The 17,969-nt window shown below is 40.0% G+C and overlaps 1 protein-coding gene across 4 annotated transcripts in view; it reads right to left on the bottom strand.

The window, feature by feature from the left end:
- LOC136877281 (angio-associated migratory cell protein) overlaps positions 1-17,969 on the bottom strand; it is a 104,578-nt gene that overhangs the window by 78,027 nt on the left and 8,582 nt on the right. For 3 of the 4 annotated variants that reach the window (XM_067151199.2, XM_067151200.2, XM_067151201.2), the window contains exon 2: positions 8,075-8,279. In XM_067151199.2, coding sequence (XP_067007300.2) covers positions 8,075-8,279 — 205 coding nt within the window. Of the gene's footprint in view, positions 1-8,074; positions 8,280-9,244; positions 9,345-17,969 lie in introns of those variants that run through there. The other variant, XM_067151202.2, reaches the window with a different exon arrangement.

Raw genomic sequence — 17,969 nt, 5'->3', positions numbered from 1 at the left:
GATTGACCCATACCTGAAAGATTTCTGAGCCATAAACAACTCGTCAACATGCCTCCCAGTCTCGTGGAAATGGCGAAAACAGTAGCATTGGTGAATTATGGCCACAGCTACTGCTATGTAGCAGAGGTTTTGAATGTGACTCCTACAAGCATTCATTGGGTTGTGAAACTTCTTCAGAATCATCATACCCATCATATAAAACATGGTTCAGGCCATTGTACGTGTATTTCTGCCTTGCAAATCCACTTTTTGAGGATACTAGTGTCCAAGAACCAACATTTTACACCGGTTGAGACTCGGAGTAGTCTGTTGCAGGTCCAGATGTAGCTGCGAGTGTGAACAGAGTCAGAAGGAGGAACCATGAGGTAAATTTAGCCTCTAGAAAACCAGTACTTCTGTCACAATATTGGAGAGACTGTCTTCATTCCATGTACATGAATGAACATTGGACTGAGGATCAGTGGAGACACATACTCTTCAGGGAAGAGTCCATATTCAACCTGAGGACACCTGATGGAAGAGACAGGGTTTGGACATGGACATGTGAATCCTTTGCACCCTGCACCTTTGCCAAGATTACACCGTTTGGAGGAGGTTCTATAATGGTGGGGGGTGACAAAACTTCAGATAACCATACTGATCTTGTACTCATTGAGAACGATTCCCTCTACCTTAATGAGCATGTGTGAGACATGATTGGATATCACCTTTGGTGCCAAACTGTCAACAATCTAGCTAAACTAAAGATGGTGGTGCAAGAAGAATGGGAGAACATACCACAAGAGGACATATGGGGACAGATCATGTCCTGAAGACTTGCGGTGGTAACTGCGGCCAGGGTTGGCAATACCTCCTGCTGATCATGGTAATCAACATACAACAAGTTTCCAGTACATTTCTTTAAACTTACATAATTTAAATCAATAATTTCAGAGACTGCAACTGGTGGAGAAGCCTCGTTCGCCGACCCATCGCTTAAGATGGAACGATGTGGAATATGATGATGAATTTCAGTAATCAGAAAATCCATCAGATTCTGTCTCTTTTAATTTAAAAAAATGATACCTTCTTAAATTGAAATATTATGGGCATTGTTGTCTTTGGAACACGTACGAAAATATTCATACTTTCATTCTATAATCATTGATTGAAAATAAAAATTAATTTTGCTACATTAAACCGAGATTATTTTTAAAATATCAACTGTTAAAAGCCTTGGATAGGTCAATAGTTATACAGCCATCTGGCCCCCTGAATCTTAAATATCTTATTTCTAGATATAATCCTGCAACTTGTGCTTTACTGAAAAAAAACCTTCCCTAAACCTGAACTGCCCTAAATCAAACTAGTTAGTAATTTTACAAACGTCTCAAATATATATAAAAAAGATTGCTTTCCAGAGCTTACATGCAGTGCATAACAAGCTAACTAGCCTGTAATTATCTGCTTTATATTCATGACCCTTTCTTTTGTACACTGGGGCTACTGTAGCAACTCTTGATTAAAATGGTATAGCTCCTGCAAACTAATCAAATAAGTAAGCTACTTGAGATATGGTAACTGTATCCAAACCCACAGCCTTTAGTATATCCCCAGAAATCTTACCAATTCTATCTGCTATTCTAGCTTTCAATTTTTGTATCATATTGTAAATGTCTTTGTTATTGTATGTAAATTTCAATACTACATTATTAGTATTAGTCGCCTCCTCTACCTACACATTAACCTTGTAACCAACAATCCTTACATACTGTCGTCTCAATACTTCTGCCTGTGTAAATCCTTACATACCTTCAGACGGGTGGATCCATCAAGGTCAATTTAAACAAATTTAACCAATTCAAATATCACAGTTTGCTCATTTCTGAAGGTGGTGACAAACTTCTCGACGCCCATGCATGTCAATACAACCTGTCTGAATCAGACTCCTGTGTAATCACTGGATCCCTGCTCATCAGAAGACCAACACCTGGAAGAATGTTGTACATCCAGTTGCCCTTTGTGGAACTGAATGCTGGCCAGCCTACATGAGACATGAAAACATCCTGCCGGTCATGGAGATGTGTACATTCTGATGGGCACTTGGTCTCATGCACCTGGACCACATCAGAAACGATGACTTATGTGGAGTCATGGGAGCGGTATCAATAAAAGACAAGTTGCAAAAAGCCTGTCTGCATTGGTACGGTCATACTATAAACAGCAATGAGCAGTCTGTGGTCAAAATGGCCTTTTACTTCCCCATGGAAAATACACGAAATGGTGGCTGGACCAACTGAGATAGGACATGGTAATATCAATCAGCATGTCCCCAATTTTGATACTATTTTAGTAACTGTGCATGAAAATGGCATCTCTCTCTCTCCAAGGTACGGACACAGCAGTTCAAAAAATGTGTCCCTGAGGTTCATTCCACTAGTATCATAAATCTTTAGTTTAGATATGTACCTTGACTTCGATTCACATATCATTCTAACTAAAATTTCATACTTTATTAGTTTCCCAGGACTGTAAATGTGTCCCCTCCAAACTAATAACCCTTCATCTAGAGCAAGGCTATCCAATGTTCGTTTGTACTCGGACACATTCACATGATAATTAAGGGTATGAGAGTGCCAGGTTACTATTACACTACTTCAACACTACTGCTGCCTGTACCATGACGACCAATAGTAATGATGATGATGACAATATAAATTTGTGCGGCTATTTCTAGCCGGGTGCAGCCCTTGTAAGGCAGACCATTCCGATGAGGGGGGGGGGGCGTCATCTGCGATGTGTACGTAACTGCGTGTTATTGTGGTGGAGGATAGTGTTATGTGCGGTGTGTGAGTTGGAGGGATGTTGGGGACAGCACAAACAGCCAGCCCCCGAGCCACTGGAATTAAACAAATGAAGGTTAAATTCTCCGACCCGGCCGAGAATCGAATCTGGGAATCTCTGAACCGAAGGCCAGTACGCTGACCATTCAACCAACAAGTCGGACAATAATAATAATAATAATAATAATAATAATAATAATAATAATAATAATAATAATAATAATAATAATAATAATAATAATAAATCTAGAATTACCAAATATATGAAATTATAGTTACTCTCATATTTAATGTGAAATCTGGCACTGCATGCTTGCGGCAAGTTGAGGAAAATCTGGTGTGTAAATGGAACAGGCTGCTCCTAACGATCCACCCTTTCACTAACTGTGAGCAAGAGGGAGTTAGGCATAGATCAGATTTATGGCTTTATGGGCTCAAACATCTTTATATTTTGAGGCAAGATATAACAAATTTTTTGAGCTTGAGGATGGTGATTTTAAGTCGAAAAGTAAGAATCTTCATTCAAATGCAAAAGGATTGTTTTCAAATATTAATTAAAATTTAATTTGGAAATTAATTGCAAAGGGCGGCATAAAAGGGCATCGCGGGCGATATGGCGCCCGTAGGCGCCGCTATGGCCAAGGCTGATCTACAACAATCTTTCATTCAGGAGTGTATGAAAGGGGGGTAGCAGCCTTTCGGTAGTTGCAAGGGCGGCAGTCTAGATGATTGACTGATACAGCCTTGTAATAATACTCAACATGGCTTAGCTGTGTTGATACTGCTACATGGCTGAAAGCAACGGGAAACTACAGCCGTAACTAACTCCCGAGGACATGCAGCTTTCTCTGTATGAATGATGTACTGATGATGGCTTCCTCCCGGGTAAAATATTCCAGAGGTAAACTAGTCCCGTATTCGGATCTCCGGGTGGGGACTACACGAGAGGGGGCGATCATCAGGAAGATGGATACTGAAATTCTGCGAGTCGGAGCGTGGAATGTTAGAAGTTTGAATCGTTGTGGTAGGTTAGAGAATCTGAAAAGGGAGATGGATAGGCTAAAGTTAGATGTAGTTGGTATAAGTGAAGTACGTTGGCAGGAAGAACAAGATTTTTGGTCAGGCGACTACCGAATTATCAACACAAAATCAAACAGGGGAAATGCAGGATTTGGTTTAATAATGAATAAGAAAATAGGGCAGCGGGTAAGCTACTATGACCAGCATAGTGAAAGAAATATTGTCATCAAGATAAACACCAAACCAATGCCCACCACAATAGTGCAGGTCTATATGCCTACTAGTTCAGCGGATGATGAAGAAATCGAAAGAATATATGAGGAGATAGAAGATTAATACAATACGTAAAAGGTGACGAGAATCTAATTGTGATGGGAGACTGGAATGCAGTGGTAGGCCAAGGAAGAGAAGGTAGTACAGTAGGAGAATTTGGATTGGGACAAAAGAACGAAAGAGGAAGTCGGTTGGTTGAATTCTGCACTGATCATAATTTAGTCCTTGCCAATACTTCGTTCAAACACCACAAACGACGGCTGTATACGCGGACGAGACCTGGAGACACTGGAAGGTATCAAATAGACTTCATTATGATTAGGCAGAGATTCAGAAACCAGGTGTTGGATTGCAAAACTTTCCCAGAAGCAGACGTGGACTCTGACCACAACTTGTTGGTCATGAAATGCCATCTGAAGTTGAAGAAATTGAAGAAAGAAAAGAATGCAAAAAGATGGGATCTAGACAAGTTGAAAGAAAAGAGTGTGAGGGATTGTTTCAAGGAACATGTTGCACAAGGACTAAATGAAAAGGCTAAAGGAAACACTATAGAGGAAGAGTGGAGAGTCATGAAAAATGAAGTCAGTAGGGCTGCTGAAGAAATGTTAGGAAGGAAGAAAAGATCAACTAAGAATCAGTGGATAACTCAGGAGATACTAGACCTGATTGATGAACAACGAAAATACAAGAATGCTAGAAATGAAGAGGGCAGAAAAGAACACAGGCGATTAAAGAATGAAGTGGATATAAAGTGCAAGGTAGCTAAGGAAGAATGGCTGAAGGAGAAGTGCAAGGATGTCGAAGGCTGTATGGTCCTGGGAAAGGTAGATGCTGCATACAGGAAAATCAAGGAAACCTTTGGAGAAATTAGGTGTATGAATATTAAGAGCTCAGATGGAAAGCCACTTCTAGGGAATGAAGACAAAGCAGAAAGATGGCAGGAGCATATCCAACAGTTGTATGAAGGTAAAGATGTAGATAATTTGGTTCTGGAACATGAAGAGGCTGTTAATGCTGATGAAATGGGAGACCCAATTTTGAGGTCAGAGTTTGACAGAGCTGTGAGTGACCTCAATAGGAACAAGGCACCTGGAATTGATGACATTCCCTCTGAATTACTGACTCCCTTAGGAGAAACCAGCATGGCAGGGTTATTTCATTTGGTGTGCAAGATGTATGAGACAGGAGAAGTCCCATCCGATTTTCGGAAGAATGTTATTATACCTATTCCCAAGAAAGCCGGTGCTGACAGGTGTGAAAACTACCGCACCATTAGTTTAGTATCTCATACCTGCAAAATTTTAACACGTATTATTTACAGAAGAATGGAAAAACAAGTTGAAGCTGAGTTGGGAGAAGATCAATTTGGCTTCAGAAGAAATGTAGGAACACGTGAAGCAATCCTGACTTTATGTCTGATCTTAGAGGATCGAATCAAGAAGGACAAGCCCACGTACACGGCATTTGTAGATCTAGAAAAGGCATTCGATAATGTTGATTGGACCAAGCTATTTATCATATTGAAGATGATAGGGATCAGATACCGAGAACGAAGAATTATCTACAATCTGTATAAAAATCAGTCTGCAGTGATAAGAATCGAGAGCTTTGAAAAAGAAGCAGCAATCCAGAAAGGAGTGAGGCAAGGCTGCAGTTTGTCCCCTCTCCTTTTCAATGTTTACATAGAACAGGCAGTAAAGGAAATCAAAGAGAAATTTGGAAAGGGAATCACAGTCCAAGGAGAGGAAATCAAAACCTTGAAATTTGCCGATTATATTGTTATTTTATCTGAGAGTGCAGAAGATCTCGAGAAGTTGCTGAATGGTATGGATGAAGTCTTGGGTAAGGAGTACAAGATGAAAATAAATAAGTCCAAAACAAAAGTAATGGAGTGCAGTCGAACGAAGGCAGGTGATGCAGGAAATATTAGATTAGGAAATGAAGTCTTAAAGGAAGTAGATGAATATTGTTACTTGGGTAGTAAAATAACTATCGATGGCAGAAGTAAGGAGGACATAAAATGCAGACTAGCACAAGCAAGGAGGAGCTTTCTTAAGAAAAGAAATTTGCTCACTTCAAACATTGATATCAGAATTAGGAAGATGTTTTCGAAGACTTTCGTGTGGAGCGTGGCATTGTATGGAAGTGAAACATGGATGATAACTGGCTCAGAAAGAAAGAGAATAGAAGCTTTTGAAATGTGGTGTTACAGAAGAATGCTGAAGGTGAGATGGATAGATCGAATCACGAATGAAGAGATACTGAATCGAATTGGTCAGAGGAGATCGATTTGGCTAAATTTGACGAGAAGAAGAGATAGAATGATAGGACACATCTTAAGAACCCAGGACTTGTTCAGTTGGTTTTTTTTTTTTTTTTGCTAGGGGCTTTACGTCGCACCGACACAGATAGGTCTTATGGCGACGATGGGATAGGAAAGGCCTAGGAGTTGGAAGGAAGCGGCCGTGGCCTTAATTAAGGTACAGCCCCAGCATTTGCCTAGTGTGAAAATGGGAAACCACGGAAAACCATCTTCAGGGCTGCCGATAGTGGGATTCGAACCTACTATCTCCCGGATGCAAGCTCACAGCCGCGCGCCTCTACGCGCACGGCCAGTTGGTTTTTTGAAGGAAGTGTAGGTGGTAAGAACGGTACGGGAAGACCAAGGTATGAATATGACAAGCAGATTAGAGCAGATGTAGGATGCAATAGTTACGTAGAAATGAAAAGTTTAGCACAGAATAGGGTGGCATGGAGAGCTGCATCAAACCAGTCTATGGACTGATGACTCAAACAACAACATATTAATGAAAATCTGACAATCTTTCAAAGAGAGGCCTAAGTTTGTAGTCTGTCAGAACTAGTTCCATACAGGCTGCTATCAATGAAATGAAGAAAAGAGAGAATATTTTCAAACCGGTTCCGAGGCATGCTCTTAGTAAAATATCGAATTTTGAAGATTGGGTCCTCAGTCCAATACATTTTCAAATCCATACTTTTTAAATATTTCTGTCAAAAATATTAAACCTAAAAGTACTTTTAGCACTGAAACCTCTACCAGCTTCCATATCTACACAAGAGAGTATTTGGTGAAGGGGTGAGGTGAAGCACTCATCACCTGACTGGCATGTAGTTTGTTTGCAAATATATTTGAAAAATCCTCAGAAAGAAAGAAATTCATGAAGGACATACCATCAGTTTCATTATCTAGCCTTGTATTAGCTGTGAATGGTGTCAAATATGGTCTATACAGCAGATCTATATCAGGTACTTGAAAAATCTTCTGGGTCACATTCTGTAAGTAGTTCATCAAACTCACTGTCACTTTCCCCTTCAAATGGTATAAATTCATTGCCAGTCTTCATTAAACAACAAGTCTGGTTTCCAGACTTACTTTCTAAGCCATAGTTTCTTGCCTATTTCAAAACACACCGATTAATACTCACGATACATACTTAGAAACACAATGCCTTCAAGGCTGCACGTAAGGAGGGAAAAAAATATACTTCACTTATATGCTATCTATAGGTTAGAAGCATAGCGATGACGAAAGACGTGACCGAAGCTCTGTTTAAATTTTGTTAGTCTCCATGATAGCTTATCCGACTTAGGTCTCTTATAAATGATGTCCACTATCAGACATATCGGATATGGAAGTGAATGTGTTAACCTTCACGACAAATACTTTGCGCTCAATGATATTAAACCAACCAACAAACTGAGCCAACTTTACATAAATTTCAGGTTAAGGCAAGCAAAATTATAAACATGACAGAGTCAGGTTCAATGGTTCTAATTCCAAGCAAGACTTACAGATACCAGACGTTATCACTCTCAATATGCTGTAAATTAAACAGTGATTTTCTGAGTTAAGGGCTAAAATTACAGTTTCAAGATTCAATTTTAGTAGCAGTTTCATTTTTCAGAGATTAAACCTACAGATAACTGGTGAACAATACCATGATGCTTGCTGAAGACCATCTTAGATATATCAGGAGGAGGAGGTTCTTCTGTACTTGATGCACTATCCGACTCATTTTCTTCAGCATTTTCTGTATCATCTATATCAATTACTTCCACAATATCTTCTTCCTCATTATCGTCATCTTCCATAATTTCATCTAAGTTACGTGGAGATGATGGAGGCGTGTTGGAATGTGGCATCTGGAGACAAAAATTTGAAATTTGTAAGTTCAGATATAAAATGATACATAGCACAACAATAATAAGCCATTGTTTCTGGTGTTACCATACAATTTCACACTAGGCTCTTACAGCATCAATAAAAACTAACTGTTTTTCTTTACACTATCTATGTGAATAGCAATATTCTACTTATTTCTCTCCCTCTCTTTTTTTAAAGGAGTTTGACAGTTTCTAGCTCTTGTTACAAGAGCTAGAAAATGATGCTGAGATGAACAGATACAGCAGTTATTTATAGAGCCACTGGATGCAAATATTGTCTCCGATGACAATTCTGCTGATGAAGATGATGGAGGAATGATAGACAATTTGAGAAGGCAACTAAGCTCTAATCCAGAAGCTGTGTTTAAAAATGAAACACAAATCGAGAGTTCGGATGGAAGACATAGTAAGGTCTTTTTGTAAGTCATGGTAACTGTGTTATACCATCTGAACATGTGGGAACCTGGTAAGTCCAGTATACATGTTTGAAAATTTGTGTTATACACTACAGAATGTCACCAACTGTTGGCATCTGTGTGCATTAGCAGTTGGTTAAAAGCCCACAAAAATGTTGATTTTCTGGCCATGCTCTAAGATAGACGTAAGTCAAGCTGAACGCAGTCATATGTGAAAATAGCAATTCTTTGTGGAAGAAATGCACGTCAGTGTCATGCGGAGTTAAGAGAAGCATTGGATGATAGTGCTTTTCCATCAAACACACGCATAGCCACTGTTAAACTGTTACAGAGCAGACATCCCATGTCTGCTCACCTAGAGGTACCAGTGACCATTATCAGAAAGTGCTTAACAGAAGACAAACTATGGGCTGAGCAGGAATTATCTACAAATTTGGGTGTTTCAGTGGTGCAGTGTTTCACATTCTACAACAGGACTTACAGATGGGCAAGATGTGTGTGCATAATAAAACAATGATTTCTATTTACTTGTTTTTCAATTGCCCCTTGACATTAGCCTCTGTACCCATACCCAATCTGGTACATTCCAATGGCCTTCAAATGCATCTAGTAAATGTACACTGTTGTTGCTTTATCGGAAGATATAACACAGTTGCCAATACGTATGAAACGACTCCTCATAGAAGAAAGTTCACCTGGAAAAAAAAAGGGCAAGGTTAGTGAAACGAAGGGGACACAGCAAGGTACAAGTCGTGTCTATCCTTTATTCCCTGATGGGGATTATTTTAAGTACAGAGATTTCTCTCCCTTTGAACGTTTTGAGTTTTTTAATAACAAACTGTATGACACGCCAGTATGTGATATTTACAACCTGCTTTACGTCACGACAATCCATACAGGTCTTATGGTGGGAAGGAAGGGACCAAGGCCTTTATTAAGGTACAGCCCCAGCATTTGCCTGGTGTGAAAATGGGAAACCACAGAAAACCATCTTCAGGGCTGCCGATAGTGGGGTTCGAACCCACTATTTCCCGAATGCAAGCCGACAACTACGTGATGTAAACCGCACAGCCACTTGCTTGGTACACGACTATAGAGTCACACTCAATATTTCCACATCTGTACACCTTACATAATCATTTCCCAAATTTTGCAATGGGTTTGTCAATTTTTTTCTTATGGCAGGTTCTAGTTTTTATTATTATTGTAAGTTACGTCTTGCATATCGAATTATAGCTACTATGACTCCATGTGGATTAATCTATTACTGTTAGGTTCTTCAATGTCAAAACGAATTTATGATTAAATAAAATTTAGAAAATACCTGAAAAAAGAAAATATTTAATAATTCTAACATATTATACCTCAAAAAGAAACAAATTAATTAAAAATAGAATGACAAATTAGGGCAAATATTCATTCAAAAGAAGAGGAATTAGGGATTGGAATTATATCAACGGAGATGTTTGATAAATTTCCAACTTCTTTGAAATCTTTTAAGAACAGACTAGGTAAAGAACTGTTAGGGAATCTGCCACCTGGGCGACAGCCCTAAATGCAGATCAATGATGACTCGACTGATTTTCTGTTCTTGAAAGAACATCATCAGAGTCTATCAAATCACACTTTTAATTTTATGAATTGATTACTATTCTTAAGAAGTTAAAAAACATTTATGTTGAAACCTGTGTCCTCTCTTGTAATAATTGTTGAAATGTGGTGGTCCAAGTGGACCATTGGTGAGAGAAGAACCACATGAGGAGTAGTTCATTAATAAGTTTTAACATGAAAGCGGTTGATCTATATAATTTGAAGATGTTTGAAAATATCAATATTAGCCAGCAAACTTACAAATGCTAAGTGGATAGAAGGATACATAAATATCACAAGCAAAAGTTGAATGAAGTCAAGGCAATCCTAGACAGCCTTTGATATGTATACAACACTTGCTATATTTGGTCTGTAAAAACTAGAAGTTTCATGGAGGTAACAGAACAACGGATTTCCAAAGAAAATATGAAGAGATAGTTGGCTGCTTCAGCCCGCTGACTATTTACAGGGGGTTATACTCGTGACAAAATTGCAATTTTATAATGGCCTTCAAGGTGTACAGAGATCTACCGTGGGCAGTGATGATGAATTTGCAAATCATGAGGAGACTAAAACATCTGATCTCATACATGAAATAAAAGCTTTTCTCCCAAGATATTTATGGTGTTGTGTTCACACTCTCAATTTATGCACAAGAACCTATTCTCCATCCATAAGCAGGTGATATCAAACTGAAACCTTTCATGGAAAGCAGTATCAGAACCTAAATCGGCAGAAATTATGCAGCAAATACTGGAATATACCCTTCAGAGATTAGGTGAAATCATGTGGAATTTGCTCCACAACTCATTAAACAATCATTTTCAGACAGAACCAATGTGCCTTCTGTTATTTAAATCCAATAAATGAACATACATTTCTATATCTAAAAGAGTATACAGTATAGAATGCTCACCAACTACTAGCTCAAGCTGCTGACATACTTCAGGGAGAAAGTAACATGTACTATGGCATAATTTTACCTTGTTTGGTTGCTCTGTGAAGAAATCTCCAAGTTCTAGAGCAACACAAATACATGTACAGCAATACACTAGCACTAGCACCTCTCGACAGTTTGAACATCAGGTTCAATGCATATTAAATATCACAGAAGGCAGAATCAGAGTCCACAGCTTTCGTGTCCCTGTCACGCCCCAGTTCAAAATGAGGTGGCTATAATGAACCGCTATGGACTCAAATATTTGGTTCACTATACCCAAAAACCTCCTACAAGGCAGAATTAAATAAACAAGTGACATAAAAGTTGATCTTAAAAATACTATAGATACAAGTAGTATATTACTGAAGAAATGGTTCTATTAATGAATTACTACTCCCACTACAACACCCCCCCCCCCTCCGCACCATTAGACAAGAGGGAAGATGGCCTTTGATTTCACCCGACACTTACTGGCCCTCATCTGCTTAGAAGATCGAACGTTCATTATAACAGAGTTCACTATACCCAGAGCTGACTGAGTATACAAGTCCGACTCGTTGGCTGAATGGTCAGCGTACTGGCCTTCGGTTCAGAGGGTCCCAGGTTTGATTACCGGCCGGGTCGGGATTTTAACCTTAATTGGTTAATTCCAATGGCTCGGGGGCTGGGTGTTCGTGCTGTCCCCAACATCCCTGCAACTCACACACCACATATAACACTATTCTCCACCACAATAACACGCAGTTACCTACACATGGCAGATGCCGCCCACCCTCATCGGAGGGTCTGCCTTACAAGGGCTGCACTCGGCTAGAAATAGCCACACAAAAAAAAAAAAAAAAAAAAAAACCTGAATATTACCTGCGCACCTTTTCTAGATAGATTTACACCCTAGTGCTGAATAGGTCGACTTTGGCAATCTTCGAGATTCGTATTGGAAACCTTTGAACACGAACTATGAATCGAGTATGCATCGCCGTGCGACATCTGGCGTACACTTTACGTACTGGTGTTGTTTACACAACAAAGCCACCATACAGGTTAGAAGGTAACATGAGTGCGGAAAGTAATCCTAGTACACCACAGGAACCACCAGGTATTCCTAAACGGAAACGACCAACAAGGCTTATACACAGTGAGGGACATAAAATAATAACACACATAGCAAAGTGCTGTGCGATGGAAGAAAAAAAAAAAACAAAAAAAAAACAGCTGCTCGTACGCCTAAACAAGTCTATCCAACGTGCTGCCGCGTATGCGGGAAAATCCGTAGCCACTATTCATAGGATTAAGGCATTTACTGCCTCTCACCCCGGTGATTCACAACCCACACCTGGTAAAAAGAGGTAGGTCTGTCTAACCAGTCTACCTAATCTGTTCAAACTAATATCATTATGGATACTAGTAGGTTGTCATGTGCAAGTGTTATATGATGTTCTCCTCTTTCTCATAGGAAGAGAACACACGGGAAGATAGAACTGGACGATCGCGAAAAACGAGTGATAAGGGACACCATCGAACACTTCTATACCGTCCAAAAAGTAGTGCCTACTCTGAAGAAACTGATCCCTGTGCTGCAGAACGAAATTAAGTGGAAGTGGAGCCCAACACCTCTCCGAAAAGTGCTGAAAGGTATGGGTTTTGTGTGGATGAAGGTCCAAAACAAACGTGTGTTATTGCTGGAGTGGGCAGGCGTCGTTGATTGGCGAGCACAATTCCTCGTCCAAATTAAACATGCTAGGGAAGAAGGCAAAGAAGTGTTTTACTTGGACGAGTCCTGGATTGACAATAACAACTGGAAAAAGCTGGCAGAAAGGACAAGATGTTGTGGGTGTTACAGCATGGGGATCCTCTTCGAAACGGCTAATCATTGCAAGTGTTGGATCTGAGAAATGGTTCATTCAGAAGTAAGTATTAATAACCACCTAATCGATACTTTATTAATGCCTCAGGCAAAATTGAATAAAATTAAAACTTACAGGTCATGTTTCGACCACTTAATGGTCCTCTTCAGCTGTATAAATAAAGAACTGAAAAGAAAAACATTATGACAATAAGCACAAATAAAAGTTCTTTGCAGACTCCTTTGATAAAAATGGAGGTCATCAGAATAGGTCATCTTGCCTCTCGTTCTTGTTTGGAAAAGATGTTTATTCTGCGCTGTCTAGAGGGTCTGTTTTTGAGCGCGACCCTCTAGACAGCGCGCGCGCAAAGTTGATCTGAAAACAGACCAATGTAGTTTCATCTAGGAGCTGACTTCCTTCTTACAGAATACTGTTGATCGCAACTGCGAGCTCACTGCATTAACTTTATGAAACCTTGATTCAATCTCACTTACTATATTACCATCCTGGGAAAAAACACAACCTAAATACTTGAAATTATCGACCTGTTCTAGCTTTGTATCACCAATCTGACATTCAATTCTGTTGAATTTCTTACCTACTGACATCAATTTTGTCTTCGAGAGGCTAATTTTCATACCAAACTTATTGCACCTATTTTCAAGTTCCAAGATATTAGACTGCAGGCTTTCGGCACAATCTGCCATTAAGACCAAGTCATCAGCATAGGCCAGACTACTTACTACATTTCCACCTAACTGAATCCCTCCCTGCCATTTTATACCTTTCAGCAGATGATCCATGTAAACTACGAACAGCAAAGGTGAAAGATTACAGCCTTGTCTAACCCCTGTAAGTACCCTGAACCAAGAACTCATTCTACCATAAATTCTCACTGAAGCCCAATTGTCAACATAAATGCCTCTGATTGATTTTAATAATCTACCTTTAATTCCATAGTCCCACAGTATAGCGAACATCTTTTCCCTCGGTACCCTGTCATATGCTTTCTCTAGATCTACGAAACATAAACACAACTGCTTATTCCTCTCGTAGCATTTTTCAATTACCTGGCGCATAGTGAAAATCTAATCCTGACAGCCTCTCTGTGGTCTGAAACCACACTGGTTTTCATCCAACTTCCTCTCAACGACTGATCGCACCTTCCCTTCCAAGATGCCAGTGAATATTTTGCCTGGTATAATAATCAATTAGATACCTCGATAGTTATTGCAATCCTTCCTGTTCCCTTGCTTACAGACAGGTGCAATTACTGCTTTTGTCCAATCTGAAGGTACCTTACCAACACTCCATACTAATTTTACTACTCCATGAAGCCATTTCATCCCTGCCTTCCCACTATACTTCACAATTTCAGGTCTAATTTCATCTATTCCTGCTGCTTTATGACAATGGAGTTTATTTACCATCCTTTCCACTTCCTCCAGCATAATTTCAGCAACATCATTTTCCTCCTCCCCATGAGCTTGGTTGTTCGCAACACCAGCAGGATGATTTCCTTTTACACTGTGAAGATGTTCAAAATATTCCCTCCACCTCTCCAGTCTATTATGAGTTCACCTGAATTACTCAAAACACTGTTCATTTCCTCTTTCCCTACCTTCCTAAGATTCTTTATTACTGTCCAGAAAGGTTTCCCTTCTGCTTGACCTAGCCTTTCCAGGTTATTACCAAAATCTTCCCACGACTTCTTTTTGGATTCAACAACTATTTGTTTCGCTCTATTTCTTTCATCTACGTACAAATCCCTGTCTGCCTTGGACCTTGTTTGGAGCCATTTCTGATAAGCCTTCTTTTTACGTTTACAAGCTGCTCTCACTTCATCATTCCACCAAGATGTTCGCCTTTTCCCATCTTTACACACAGTTGTTCCTAGGCATTCCCTTGCTGTTTCTACTACACCATCCATGTATGCCACCCATTCACTTTCTAGATCCTGAATCTGCTTACTGTCTACTGTTCGAAACTTCTCACTAATCATATCCATGTACTTCTGTCTAATTTCCTTGTCCTGGAGATTTTCTACCCTTATTCGTTTGCAGACAGATTTCACTTTCTCTACCCTAGGCCTAGAGATACTTAGTTCACTACAGATCAGATAGCAGTCTGTATCATCGAAAAATCTGCGGAAAACTCATACATTCCTAACAGCTTTTCTGAATTCGAAGTCGGTTAAGATATAGTCTATTATAGATCTGGTTCCCCTAGCCTCCCATGTGTAGCAGTGAATAGCCTTATGCTTGAAGAATGTATTCGTAACAGCTAAACCCATACTAGCACAGAAGTCCAGCAAACGCTTCCCATTCCCATTAGCTTCTATATCTTTCCCACATTTATCAATCACCTTTCGTATCCTTCCGTCCTATTCCCAACTCTCGCATTGAAATTGCCCATTAGCACTATTCTATCCTTACTCTCGACCCTGACCACGATGTCACTCAATGCTTCATAAAACTTGTCAACTTCATCCTCATCTGCACCCTCACATGGTGAATACACGGACACAATTCTTGTCCTAATTCCTCCAACTGACAAATCTACCCACATCATTCACTCATTTACGTGCCTAACAGAAACTATGTTGCGTGCAATGGTATTCCTGATAAAGAGCCCTACCCCAGACTCTGCCCTTTCCTTTCTCAAGTACACTTTATAATCTCCTATCTCTTCCTCGTTATCTCCCCTTACCCGAATATCACTTACTCCTACCACATCCAGATGCATCCTCTTTGCTGACTCAGCCAGTTCTACTTTCTTTCTTCCATAAGCCCCATTAATATTGATAGCTCCCCATCGAATTCCATTTCGTTCGCCAAGTTGTTTCCAAGGAGTCCCTCGCCTGTCAAATGGAAGTGGGACTCCGTTACTCCCATAGGTCCGAGGCTTGCTAAAAATGTTCTGAGCTTGGTAAATTCATGAAGCAGGATGCTACCCTACTTGCACACAGCCCAAGTGAGGATCTCTCCTCTAACGGGTTATGGAACACCGGCGAATTGTATAGTCCTAGCCGCGTGAGCACAAGGAGGGCCATGACTCAGAATATGTCCGAGATGCCCACTCCCATTCCATGGCAACTGGTATCCCGACTCTCAGGACCACTTACTAGGCCACTCAGCCGTTGCCCAGGTTTCATGAACTAGGACGTGACTACAGTAACCCACACTGACTTTTCAAAAGCCATTGCCCGCCTTAACAGGAACATCATCTCCATGAAACTTGAGTCGCTTATTGAGGAAAACAAAGAGCTCACTGATCCACATGTTGAGAAATAACACTCTCTTAATCACAAACAATATAACAACTTCTAAAGAGATCATGCAGACCAATGGTGTGTTACAGGGTGACACCCTGAGCCCTTTGTTATTTAATGCCGCCGCTAATGATGTCGTAATACCAATATAAACGGTCCGTTATTGGACATTATAAATTTTGCAGCTAACTCATTACTAGTTGCCAGCGCTTCGCCCCAGTGTGCTAAGTTAGGCTCGTAAGTTGGTAAATAGCACACCCACCCAGACACATGGCTACTGCATAACGTGAAGGCCACTGCGTAAGCTACTTAGAGCCACCGGCAGTGCCAATGCACTACGAGAGACTTTGTCTCATTACCAAAAATTGATACCTGCCTGGCCATCAGATGATATAGATGTTGATTCCCATACAGAAACTGAAATATTTGTGCCAAAAGAGTAAATTTATAATACCAATATAAATGGTCCATTATTGGACATTATAAATTTTCCAGCTAAATCATTTCTGGCTGCCAGCGTTTCACTCCAGTATGCTAAGTTGGGCTCATCAGTTGGTAAATAGCACACCCACCAAGACGTATTGGCTAGTGCATACCGTGGATGCCACTGCGTAAGCTACTTAGAGCCACCGGCAGTGCCAATGCACTATGAGAGACTTTGTCTCATTACCAAAAATTGATGATATAAATGTTGCTTCCAATAGGGAGCCTGAAATATTTGTCCTGAATGAGTAAATTTATAATACCAATATAAATGGTTCATTATTGGACATTATAAATTTTCCAGCTAACTCATTACTGGTTGCCAGTGTTTCACCCCAGTGAGCTAGGATGGCTCATCAGTTGGTAGAAAGCACACCCACCAAGATGCATAGCTAGTGCATACTGTGGAGGCCACTGCGTAGACTACTTGGAACCACCCGCAGTGCCAATGCACTATGAGAGACTTTGTCTCATTACTAAAATTTGACGCCTCCTTGGCTGTCAGATGATATAGGTGTTGATTCTCATAGGGAACCTGAAATATTTGTCCTGAATGAGTCAAGTTATTATACCTGAAATATTATGAGCAGTGGTCTCCACGGTATACACTAGCCTTGCGTCTTGATGGGTGTGCTATTATTAGGCGTTATTTACAAAAGTTCAGTTCTTTTTTTGCCTCAGATTGAACTAAAGCAGAGGTTTTAGTTCTTGCATAACCATATTTTTGAGATATTTTAGAGTAGGGGAACATTGATTAAATAAATTTCCAGCATGGTCTGAATTTGACAGTTGAATATTATGCTCCGAAAGAAATTATGTGAACAGCAATTCGGCATTTCACTGCAGTTTCATTACGTTTTACGAATAATGATGAATCAGTCTGGTTTCGTAATTTTGATTCACCGTATGTGTGATGTTTCTTGGATTCAATGTGTCTTCTGGAATCATCCTGTCTACTGTGAGCCACAGAGAAATCACACGAACACACACTGCAGAACACGTGGTTTTCACTAACACGTGAAGCAACTGGGCATGGCCATTCGTTTGTGTAACCATCTCGATATTTCAGTAAAACTGCTGTCTTCTTAGAAGATGCAATTTGACAATTGCTCTGTTTCATTTTAC

Source organism: Anabrus simplex, chromosome 7 (genome assembly GCF_040414725.1).
Source record: "Anabrus simplex isolate iqAnaSimp1 chromosome 7, ASM4041472v1, whole genome shotgun sequence".
Lineage (NCBI taxonomy): Eukaryota > Metazoa > Arthropoda > Insecta > Orthoptera > Tettigoniidae > Anabrus > Anabrus simplex.
This window is presented reverse-complemented; position numbering and strand designations above follow the sequence as displayed.